The sequence below is a fragment of the Hyperolius riggenbachi genome, chromosome 1, assembly GCF_040937935.1.
Source record: "Hyperolius riggenbachi isolate aHypRig1 chromosome 1, aHypRig1.pri, whole genome shotgun sequence".
Taxonomy (NCBI): domain Eukaryota; kingdom Metazoa; phylum Chordata; class Amphibia; order Anura; family Hyperoliidae; genus Hyperolius; species Hyperolius riggenbachi.
This window is the reverse complement of record NC_090646.1, coordinates 471,844,876-471,857,510: the sequence shown is the minus strand read 5'-3', so window position 1 is coordinate 471,857,510 and position 12,635 is coordinate 471,844,876. Positions and strand designations below refer to the sequence as shown.

General features: G+C 47.2%; 1 protein-coding gene across 7 annotated transcripts in view; it reads left to right on the top strand.

Annotated features, from left to right (window-relative positions):
- P2RX2 (purinergic receptor P2X 2) overlaps nucleotides 1–12,635 on the top strand; it is a 147,084-nt gene that overhangs the window by 38,460 nt on the left and 95,989 nt on the right. For all 7 annotated transcript variants that reach the window (XM_068240698.1, XM_068240682.1, XM_068240691.1 and 4 more), the window contains 3 exons: nucleotides 7,375–7,600; nucleotides 7,811–7,961; nucleotides 8,606–8,677. In XM_068240698.1, coding sequence (XP_068096799.1) covers nucleotides 7,458–7,600; nucleotides 7,811–7,961; nucleotides 8,606–8,677 — 366 coding nt within the window. In that variant the 5' untranslated portion in view covers nucleotides 7,375–7,457. The remainder of the gene's footprint in view (nucleotides 1–7,374; nucleotides 7,601–7,810; nucleotides 7,962–8,605; nucleotides 8,678–12,635) is intronic.

The window sequence follows — 12,635 nt, the reverse complement described above, 5'->3', positions numbered from 1 at the left end:
TCGAGGGAAGCCTCTGTAGGATCCTGAGGCTTCCCTCTCTTCAGCTAAATAGCTTCGGCTCGGGATCACTTTAAGCCTATCTTGAAAACACAGCAGTCATTTACTGATTAGGCACTAGCGCCAGGGATAGGCACTCGTGAAATGTACAGTGGCTTGCAAAAGTATTCAGCCCCCTTGAAGTTTTCCACATTTTGTCACATTACTGCCACAAACATGAATCAATTTTATTTGAATTCCACATGAAAGACCAATACAAAGTGGTGTACACATGAGAAGTGGTACGGAAATCATACATGATTCCAAACATTTTTTATAAATAAATAACTGCAAAGTGGGGTGTGCGTAAATATTTAGCCCCCTTTGGTCTGAGTGCAGTCAGTTGCCCAGAGACATTGCCTGATGAGTGCTAATGACTAAATAGAGTGCACCTGCGTGTAATCTAATGTCAGTACAAATACAGCTGCTCTGTGATGGCCTCAGAGGTTGTCTAAGAGAATATTGGGAGCAACAACACCGTGAAGTCCAAAGAACACACCAGACAGGTCAGGGATAAAGTTATTGAGAAATTTAAAGCAGGCTTAGGCTACAAAAAGATTTCCAAAGCCTTGAACATCCCACTGAGCACTGTGCAAGCGATCATTCAGAAATGGAAGGAGTATGGCACAACTGTAAACCTACCAAGACAAGGCCGTCCACCTAAACTCACAGGGCGAACAAGGAGAGCGTTGATCAGAAATGCAGTCAAGAGGCCCATGGTGACTCTGGATGACCTGCAGAGATCTACAGCTCAGGTGGGGGAATCTGTCCATAGGACAACTATTAGTCGTGCACTGCACAAAGTTGGCCTTTATGGAAGAGTGGCAAGAAGAGAGCCATTGTTAACAGAAAAGCATAAGAGGTCCCGTTTGCAGTTTGCCACAAGCCATGTGGGAGACACAGCAACCATGTGGAAGAAGATGCTCTAGTCAGATGAGACCAAAATGGAACTTTTTGGCCAAAATGCAAAACGCTATGTGTGGCGGAAAACTAACACTGCACATCACTCTGAACACACCCTCCCTACTGTAAAATATGGTGGTGGCAGCATCATGCTCTGGGGGTGCTTCTCTTCAGCAGGGACAGGCAAGCTGGTCAGAGTTGATGGGAAGATGGATGGAGCCAAATACAGGGCAATCTTGAAAGAAAACCTCTTGGAGTCTGCAAAAGATTTGAGACTGGGGCGGAGGTTCACCTTCCAGCAGGACAACGACCCTAAACATAAAGCCCGGGTAACAATGGAATAGTTTAAAACAAAACATATCTATGTGTTAGAATGGCCCAGTCAAAGTCCAGATCTAAATCCAATTGAGAATCTGTGGCAAGATCTGAAAACTGCTGTTCACAAACGCTGTCCATCAAATCTGACTGAGCTGGGGCTGTTTTGCAAAGAAGAATGGGCAAGGATTTCAGTCTCTAGATGTGCAAAGCTGGTAGAGACATACCCTAAAAGACTGGCAGCTGTAATTGCAGCAAAATGTGGTTCTACAAAGTATTGACTCAGGGGGCTGAATAATTACGCACACACCACTTTGCGGTTATTTATTTGTAAAAAAAAATGTTTGGAATGATGTATGATTTTCGATCCACTTCTCACATGTACACCACTTTGTATTGGTCTTTCACGTGGAATTCCAATAAAATTAATTCATGTTTGTGGCAGTAATGTGACAAAATGCACAAAACTTCAAGGAGGCCAAATACTTTTTCAAGCCACTGCATGTAAATTACTTTATTACTGCATGTAAATTACAAATTATTATTTTCTACTGAATTCTTTCCGATATGCATGATCAGGGGTTTAGCAGGAATGGGATTAGGGGTGTGGCAGGGGTATGTCTAAAGGTGCGTACACATGCACTACAGAAGCCAACGACGGGTCCGTCTGACCTTCCCGCTGGCGGACTTTCAGCAGACAGTAGTGTGTGTGTACGCACTGTCGGCAGACTGATAAGGCTGTTCCTGAGACCTCCGATAATTTGGTCAGCGGAGGCATAGAAGTACGCGTGCTACTCGCGCCCGGGGTACTCCTAATGCGGAAATGACGTCATTAGTCACTTCCGCATTAGGAGTACACCGGGCATGAATAGTGTGCACCCTTCTCTGTCTCTACTGTCGCACTGATCGGAGGACTGATACTTCACTGAAGAGAAAGCTCCGGCGGCAGAGGCGGCGCGGATTGGAAGACTGGTCGCCCATGATCTGAGGTCTGTGTAATGGCGCACAGCGAGCTCCCTGCCCAAGCCAAACAGCACCCTCCTGCTCAAGCCTCCCAGCACCCTCCTGCTCAAGCCTCCCAACACCCTCCTGCTCAAGCCTCCCAGCACCCTCCTGCTCAAGCCTCCCAGCACCCTCCTGCTCAAGCCCCACAGCACCCTCCTGCTCAAGCCCCACAGCACCCTCCTGCTCAAGCCCCACAGCACCCTCCTGCTCAAGCCCCACAGCACCCTCCTGCTCAAGCCCCATAGCACCCCCCTGCTCAAGCTCCACAGCAACCTCCCAGCACCCTCCTGCTCAAGCCCCACAGCACCCTCCTGCTCAAGCCTCCCAGCACCCTTCTGCTCAAGCCTCCTAGCACCCTCCTGCTCAAGCCCCCCAGCACCCTCCTGCTCAAGCCTCCCAGCACCCTCCTGCTTAAGCCCCAGAGCACTCTCCTGCTCAAGTCCCATAGCACCCTCCTGCTCAAGCCCCACAGCAACCTCCCAGCACCCTCCTGCTCAAGCTCCATAGCACCCTCCTGCTCAAGCCCCACAGCACCCTCCTGCTCAAGTCCCATAGCACCCTCCTGCTCAAGACCCATAGCACCCTCCTGCTCAAGCCCCACAGCACCCTCCTGCTCAAGCCCCATAGCACCCTCCTGCTCAAGCCCCACAGCAACCTCCCAGCACCCTCCTGCTTCAGCCCCATAGCACCCTCCTGCTCAAGCCCCACAGCAACCTCCCAGCAACCTCCTGCTCAAGCCCCATAGCACCCTCCTGCTCAAACCTACCAGCACCCTCCTGCTGAAGCCTCCCAGCACCCTCCTGCTCAAGACCCACAGCACCCTCCTGCTCAAGCCCCACAGCACCCTCCTGCTCAAGTCCCATAGCACTCTCCTGATCAAGCCCCATAGCACCTTCCTGCTCACGCCCCATAGCACCTTCCTGCTCAAGCCTCCCAGCACCCTCCCAGCACCCTCCTGCTCAAACCCCATAGCACCCTCCTGCTCAAGCCCCACAGCACCCTCCTGCTCAAGCCCCACAGCACCCTCCCAGCACCCTCCTGCTCAAGCCCCACAGCAACCTCCCAGCACCCTCCTGCTCAAGCCCCACAGCATCCTCCCAGCACCCTCCTGCTGAAGCCCCATAGCACACTCCTGCTCAAGCCCCACAGCACACTCCTTCTCAAGCCCCACAGCACCCTCCTGCTCCAGCACCACAGCACCCTCCTGCTCACGCCCCACAGCACCCTCCTGCTCAAGCCCCACAGCACCCTCCTGCTCCAGCACCACAGCAACCTCCTGCTCACACCCCACAGCACCCTCCTGCTCAAGCCCCACAGCACCCTCCTGCTCAAGCCCCACAGCAACCTCCTGCTCAAGTCCCACAGCACCCTCCTGCTCAAGCCCCACAACAACCTCCTGATGAAGCACTGTGACAGCAAACCAGCACCCTGCCCCAGCAAACCAGCACCCTGCTCCAGGAAAATAGCACCCTGCCAGTTAGCCAACACCCTGCCTCAGGAAGACTACTTGATTATTTCATCTGGAGGCATGGAACTATTTGATTATGTTATCTGGAAGCGTATGATTACTTTATTATTTTATCTGGAAGCATGTGACATGTGGTTTTAATTTTTCTCAGCTGAAATTATCTTTGGTTTATGGTGACCCCTCCTCCAATAAGGCCTTTTTCAGACCTGCAGCTGACAGGCGGTTAAATTGCTGCCTGTCAGCTGCTCTTCTGCATCGGCTACGTGCTTGCTAGCGCTTGGTACTGGCGCTAGAGAGCAAACCCCCCCCCCCCCCCATGGAGTCAGATCTGAGTGCGGCCACAGCTATTTATATTCTCTATTTGTCTTTAGTAATATCTACGTTACCTTGCACAAAAGGGGGTGTGACTTGGGGGTGTGGTCTGTGCTGATGGGCAGGCCTCAGGGCGCCAGAATTTCTGTGCCTATAGGGTCCTGAGCTGTAAATCCGGCCCTGCCTTTGGGAATCATAGGTTGGACAGCTCTAGTCAAAATGATCACCTTTGGCCGCCTATTGTACCCGATGCAGGTACTGTCCCTTCTAATAAAACATAAAGATGTGTCTGAACTTAATAAAGCTATTACAAAATTCATATGGAATGGTAAAAGGTCTCGTATTAAATTGTCACTCTTACAACTCCCAAAAGAGATTGGGAGTCTTAATTTCTCAGATATCAGAAGATTTAACCTCTCATGCCTTTTCAGACATGTGCGGGACTGGATAGTTAGAACCTCAGAGTTTTCAAATAACCTCCTGGAGCACCGTATTGCTGAACACTGGGACTCACTGGGGCTCTTACATGACAGCTGGCAAAACATACTGGTCCGATTTAAAACATAATGTTATCTATAGGGATACAATGATAGCTTGGAGAGAAACACGAAAAAAATATAAACTACCGTGGAAAATGTCTAAATATATGCCCCTAGTGGGGAGACTGAGCTTTATTCCGGGGTAATGTACTACATACTAACTATAGTAAGTGGGCGGATTACCAGACTGGGAAATTTACTAAATCTGCGTGAAAAGAGATGGTACACCCTCAGGGAACTAAGGCAGCAATATGTTGTTCCTAGACGAGACTTTCTAACTTTGTCCAAGTCCAATCTTTTGCTCGAGCCCACGTACACAATATCTCCTCTATAGCTTACATGATACCCTTTGATACCTTTTTAAAACCTACAGGAGGAAAAATGTCTTTGTCAGATATACAAGTGGGCCTAAAAAGTGTGAATATTCAAGATAAAGTGACACTTAACATGCCAGGTTGGAATAAACATTTTTCGGTATCTAACATAGAGAACAGGATTATAGAGGGGAATAATCCGATTAGGAGAGTGATGGTAAATGAAAAATGGAGGGAATCACATTTCCTTATGATATACCAGGCCAAGTATGCTTATAATATAGTTTATAGTAATCCGCGACCTGGATATTTAAATCATTGCCCTAAATGTTTGTTACAGAAGGCTAATATGATTCATTGCATATGGTCTTATATATCCAAAAATATTGTGATGAGGTTATCAAATTTGTCAACAAACTAAGCAAATATGTGTTAACCAAAGACCCTATGGTACTCTTGTTCCATTCACCAGAACCGATCAATACCCCAAAGCAAATCCCAGATCTGTGTGAAAAGAGAACTGAAAGCCCGATATAGTGTAGTAAGTCAAGGCAATTGATATGATGAGAAAGAGTAAAATATATACTCACAAACCAGGGTTACCTCCAGGCAACCACTGTATAGGCAGGTGAGGAGATTAACCTGTCCTCACTCAGGATTAAGAAGTCGCTCTCTGTAGACGTGAAGAAAAAAGGGTATCCCCCTCCACCAAGGGTGGATGTATAACGTATTGTAAATTGAACAGAGGCGTCAAAAGGATAAAATCAATATTTAAAATATTAAAAAATGCTTAGGAGGCAGTGGTGGACTTACCTCCTTTAAGCAGACACAACAAGCTGTGTATTCAACAAGGTATATTTATTGGTACACTCCAAGGGTTAATCACAACGCGTTTCGCAGGCCTATACCCGCTTCATCAGGCAGAAAGGGTAGGAGTACACAACAGCAGTATGTCAGGGTATACACCTGGCGCCTTTGTGTAACCCTCCCAAAGGCGCCAGGTGTAACCCTGACATACTGCTGTTGTGTACTCCTACCCTTACTGCCTGATGAAGCGGGTATAGGCCTGCGAAACGCGTTGTGATTAACCCTTGGAGTGTACCAATAAATATACCTTGTTGAATACACAGCTTGTTGTGTCTGCTTAGAGGAGGAAAGTCCACCACTGCCTCCTACGCATTTTTTAATATTTTAAATATTGATTTTATCCTTTTGGCACCTCTATTCAATTTACATGTTTGTTTGTTAGCAGCCCGTAAAGCAATCTATAATAGATGGATCTACTCCACAACACCTACCATTTGGGACTTGAAGGAGGAATTGAAGCATATTATGCGGTTAGATAAATTAGAAGCCTATACACATAAGGAAAAATCAACGAAACACTTCTTCAAGTGCTGGAAAGCATACCTATTACAAACAATGTCTCACCGAGACCTACAAGTGCTGGTTAATACCTTCAAATATACCTCCTGGTATTATAAGGAACAACTTAAAGGCACCCTAGGCCGTCTAGAGCTAGATGCAACTCCTCTCACTTCACCGGACCTTTGATGATCTATTCTTCTATTCTTCTGATGTTGCAAATAAGGGACTTAAAACAGTTTCATTGGTTATATACTAGTACCCTAAGGAGAAAAGAGAGTGAAAGAGGGCGGATGGGTGGGAAGGGAGTGGGGGAGGGGGTAGAGATTACATATTTCTATGTTTATTCCCGTTTAAAATTCAATAAAACATTAAAAAAAAGGAAACATCCGTATCCCTCTCAGTTAAAGGAAGCATCAATCAAATAATGCTGCTCTATGATATACTTACCCGGGGCTTCCTCCAGCCCCTTGCAGCCAACAGGTCCCACGCAGCATCTCTGCTCACAGCCGCCATCCCGGGAGTCTGCGCCGGTGCAGAGGCCTACCTCCTCTACTGCACCTGTATGAGCACCGCGGTCATTAAAGCCCATGTTGTCTGCAGGGTACTACGCAGACGCAGTAGCTCTGCGCCTGCGCAGTCCCCCTGCGGACAACATGGGCTTGATTGACAACGGGGCAGGCGCACTGACTAGTGTGGGACCTGTCGGCTGCAAGGGGCTGGAGGAAGGTCGTCTCGACCTTGAGGTCGCCCTCTGCACCAGCAGGGATCCCGGGCCGACGGCTGTGCACGGAGATGCTGCATGGGATCTGTCAGCTGCAAGGGGATGGAGAAAGCCCCGGGTAAGTATATCATAGGGCAGCATCATTTGGTTGATTTTCCTTTAAGGTTCCCTTTAAAGTTTGCTTTAATGTTTGAGAACTGCATTCTTTAGTTTCACCACAAGAGTGCATCATTGCTCTAGCCACAAACTGTTCAATGCCTCCCCCTCTACTCTCTAACCATCTTCCAGCCTAGATCAGCACTAATTACTTTACAAACATTATTAGGAGGAGCAATCCAACAATGCAGAAGGATCAGCTCAGCAGACTTGACACTGTCTCTTCTTGTCTTCCAGTGTAAGCCCATAAAAAAGGTCTTTCTATACAGGAATTTGGGGGACCACGTGCCACTTTGTGCCCGTGGACTGGACTCTAGCCCATGACAGGCTGCCGGACCCGCTCCATGACATGGTTTGGGCAATTATGGGAGTACGAAACCCCCAAAGTGATTGTGGTGAAGAATCGACACCTTGGTACCATCTACAGACTGCTACAGCTTCTGATTATTCTGTATTTTGCTTGGTAAGTAAAAATGCATGGCAATCTTTTACCATTTCCTGATAAGAAACTTTAGGAATACAGCAAATAACAGAAAAATGCATTTCCCAACTGCTAACCATATTTGCTAAATCCTAAAGTGCTGTGAAAAAATGTTTGGCAACATGATGAACTTTCAGTGGTGCGTCACCCAATATTGCCTGCTCACCCTTAGCTGTGCTCATTTATTGGCAGGTATGTGTTTGTGGTCCAGAAAGGGTATCAGGCACGGGAGACTGGGCCAGAAAGTGCTGTCATCACCAAAGTGAAAGGGGTTTCCACGTCCAAAGCCCCTAGGGGAGCCAGGAAGATCTGGGATGTAGCCGAGTATGTGAAACCTCCTGAGGTAAGATGTGGCATAGGGTATTGATTCTCACCACACAGCCATGTACTGTAATGATGCACAGATTGCTGCCAGTCCCACAGATCAAAATTACTCGTATGGATTAAAAGCCATTCCACATGATTTACTACCATGAGTTTGTATTGTGGCAGAAATACAATATCACTGATGGAGCAGAGAGCACTATGCACATGAGTCAGGTAATGGCAGGTTTTAACACGTTAATTTGTGCCAGTTCCTGTAGCAAGTTTTATTGGCCTATCCCATTCAAGGGGAACCAATTTTTTTTCGTGTTATTTCTTATTAGCATTACTTGAGAAACATTTTTGAAGTACGAGATTGTTGTCTGTTAATAAGCTGCAAAACAAGAACATCTAACAGAGCTTTCCCTTTTCTTCACATAACAGTGTCTTACCAGAGGGTCATAGATAATAAATTAACCCTCTGCATACTGTTGAACACTGAGTTCACAGAAGCATATCTAGTTCCACATATTCCAGTATGACCATTGCCGTCTATTGAGGAACCTGTACTTTGATATAATTTCTCTCTAGCAGAAACTGAGACTCAGAACAGATGCACACCTTAGGAAGAAAAGGAACGAGTGTATGATTCATGCTATTCACATTTCCCCTCTTGTTATTTAGGGCGGTAGTGTCTTCACCATCATAACCAAGACAGAAAGCACCAAACTGCAGACACTGGGGAAGTGTCCTGAGGTGAGAGACGGGTTCTCTGTACTGGAAGTGCATTTTATCTCTCAATAGAAAACTGAGTTCCTGTTTTTCAAGGGAACCTGAAGGGATGTGATGGTTCCCATATTTATTTCCTTTTACAAAATATCAATAGCCTGGCATCCTGCAGACCTCTTTGTCTGAATCACACACCTGAAACAACAACACAGCTTATCTAATCAGACTTATCTAATCAGTCAGAGCACCTGATCTGCATGCTGGTTCAGGTTCTATAACTGAAAGCCAGGGGCGCAACAATAGACTCTGCAAGGGATGCAGCCGCAGGGGGGCCCAGAAGCCACAGGGGGTCCCATGGGGGAGAAGTTTATTTTCCCTATCCTGAGAGACTTACAACTAAGAACACAGAGAGAAAACGCTTTCTGCACAATTGTTCTAAGGACAGCATCTGCTTAGTCACGGATAAGGAAAAATACAAAGTTTTGTTGACAAATATTTGTTGACAGTCCCTATTTAGTGTGTAGCAGGGTCTAGTGTACAGTGCCCTGCCCCCAACCTCTCTACCCCTCCTGAAGTGCGGTGTACTGTAGTGATGCTGTCAGAATCTGCAGAGCCAGTTCTGCTCCATGGGAGGTGGACAGAGTAAGTGTAATGAGAAGGTGGGAATGGGAGCACACTCGTCTGTCGGGGGCGCAGGGACCCCATCTAAAGTTTCGCAGGGGGGCCCAGTGATTTCTAGTTACGCCCCTGCTGAAAGCATTTAAGACAGATGATCAGCAGGACAGCCAGGTAATTTGCAGTGTTTATTAGACAATAAGTATTTCAGCTTCCATCGTCCTCTCATTTCAGGTGTGGTTTAAAGCGAACCTGAATTCATGTTTGTTCTGTTTTCCTCATCTGAGCCATGTTTTACCATTGCACATGGCCATGTAACCTAGCTGGCCAGAGCTGCAGAATGCAATTGTCATAGGGGATGCCATATTGCTCTAGTCTTCCCATTCTAAGAATAATGTTACTTCCACCTGATGCTCTGTTTCTGACACTAAAGGTGGGTACCCACATCAGATAAAAGTCTTTGGAAAATATAAGATCACAGACCAATTTTACCCCCTTTCATGGAGTATGAAAGCCATACCTACACAGTCTATTCTATGGAGCTGAACTCTCTATCAGATAAAATTCTGTACTTTTCCGTTAGCCGAGCGCATCCGGCAGATGGCGCAAATTACATTAATACTTCACGTAACAAAAGTGTTAATGTAACCGATTGTATCCGGCAGGTGGCGCTAATTACATTAACACTTCACGCAACAAAAGTGTTAATGTAACCGATTGTATCGTGTTTGAAGTGGCCGTCTCGCTGCGGCCAAATGTATTGTATTAAGTGAGTTCATGGAATTAAAATGAAGCCGGCGGCAATGTAACAGATAAAGCCGCCGGCTTCGGCTCTCACTCTCCTCCCCCTTGCCCTCTCTCCTATACAATACTGGCAGCCGGCGGTGACATGCGTGTACCCCCAGAGTCGTTCATCACGGCAGGGAAACCTGGTCCCTACCGCAACGAACGACTCTGGGGGTACACGCATGTCCATGCCGGCTGCCAGTATTGTATAGGAGAGAGGGCAAGGGGGAGGAGAGCGAGAGCCGAAGCCGGCGGCTTCATCTGTTACATTGCCGTCGGCTTCATTTTAATTCCATGAACTCACTTAATACAATACATTTGGCCGCAGCGAGACGGCCACTTCAAACACGATACAATCGGTTACATTAACACTTTTGTTACGTGAAGTATTAATGTAATTTGCGCCACCTGCCGGATGCGCCCGGCTAACGGAAAAGTACCTAAAAATCTTTGCAAGATGCTGCACACAAAGATGCTGTACACATTCAAAAGATCAGTATCTGCAAAAGATCAGTTCCTGCAAAAGCTCCGTTCCTGCAAAATGCATTCATAGTCTATGATATCTGCAGATCTCATACACACCTTGTTTAACGGACATTCATCTGCAGGGCCGGATTTCTGGCAAGGCCAGATAGGCCATGGCCTAGGGCACCAGAAATTTAGGGGCGGCTCAGTGAGGGGCAGTAAAGCTGTTCTATGCAGCCATCCCTATCTACAAGGACAGATTTACCCTTTGAACCCTCTGTCCTGTGCTTGTGTCGTCCCTGCAAGACCTGTAAACTCTATCATGCAGGTACACATCAGCCTCTCATGGTGACACAATGGTTCCATCATTAACGAGATAGCAAGCATAACATAAAAGTTCTTAAGGAAAACATAACATAGTCTATACGCATATTACTAAAATAGTTATTGTCTGTGACATCCAATGATGAAAAGTAAGTAGAATTCTCATTGGGGCACACAGATATAAAAAACAAATAGACAGTATAGTTGGCCTTGGGCGGTAAAAAGTACAAATCCGGCCCTGTTCATCTGCAGATCAGATCCACTAGGATGGATTTTCGGATCTGCAGATAATTGTCTGATCTGCAGATGAATGTCTGCTAAACAAGGTGTGTATGAGATCTGCAGATATCATAGACTATGAATGCATTTTGCAGGAACTGACCTTTTGCAGATACTGATCTGTTGCATGTGTACAGCATCTTTGTGCACATCATCTTGCAAAGATTTTTATCTGATGGGGAGTTCAGCTCAATAAAATAGACTGTGTAGGTATGGCTCTCATACTACATGGAAGGGGGTAAAATTGGTCTGTGATCTTTCATTTTCCAAAGACTATTATCTGATGTATGTACCCACCTTTAGGCTCCTTTCACACTATGAAAATTGTGTTAAAGTTGCGGTGCTCGGAGCAATGCTTTTTGGCGCTGCTAGATTTGGGCGCAGCCGGCGCCACCATAGGCTACAATAGGAATCACAACTGAGCAGCGCTCAGTGAGTAACGTCGGCGCCGTCAGAAGACGGAGCTTAGGTTGCTTAAAAAACACAATAATTCGGCCTCCAGCAATCGCTGGAAGCCGAATTATATCATTCCCTACCATCCATGGCGGCCTGGAGGGGGAATAGTAATGAACACGGCCCAGACTTGTGCAGAAGCAGCCATATACCAGCTGTATCCTGCGCCCAAGTCTACCGGCGCCGATTTTATATGTATGCGCAGTGCTATCATATGGTGAGGCATACAGTGCAATTAAAGCATGCCTCGCTGCCACTGTAAATGCACACGTTGCCCTGTAAATGCACTGCATACTGTATGGTATCTGCACAGAAAGCACTGCAATGCACTGAACCACAATTAATTTGATAGCTTTTTGCTACCTTCAATACCCTCCTCAACCCCACTCCTCCCCCTCCCAGCTCCTCCCTCTCAGCCAATGACTTTGCCAACCACTTCACCACTAAAATTGCAGCAATACGCAATGAAATTTCCCTCCTCCATCCCTCCCTTCCCAATGCCTCTCAGGTTGTCCCCTTGCCTTCCCTCCCAGCTGCTCCCCTGTCTCATCCACCCCTCGCCTCTTTTGCTCCTGCCACCATTGATGAAGTCAGCCTGCTGCTAGTGGCTCCCCCCCCCCCCCCCCCCGACACACACACATCCTCTCCCTGTGATCCGGTACCCGCAAATACTCTTCGTCCCCACTTCCCTGACCTGGCCCCAGTCCTCACCTCCTTGTTCAATCTCTCCCTTTCCACAGGCATCTTCCCCAAAGCATTCAAACAGGCCACTGTACTTCCCCTGCTGAAAAAACCCTCACTTGACCCATCCCTACCCTCAAACTACCGCCCAATCTCCCTCCTTCCCTATGCTTCTAAACTCCTTGAACGCCTAGTCCACCAGCACATTACCCAATACATCAACACCAATACCCTACTTGACCCCCTACAGTCTGGATTCCGACCTGCACACTCAACTGAAACAGCCCTCGCCAAGGTGGTCAACGACCTTACCCTTGCCAGGGCCAAAGGCAGTTATTCCATCCTGCTCCTCCTTGACCTCTTTGCAGCATTTGACACTGTT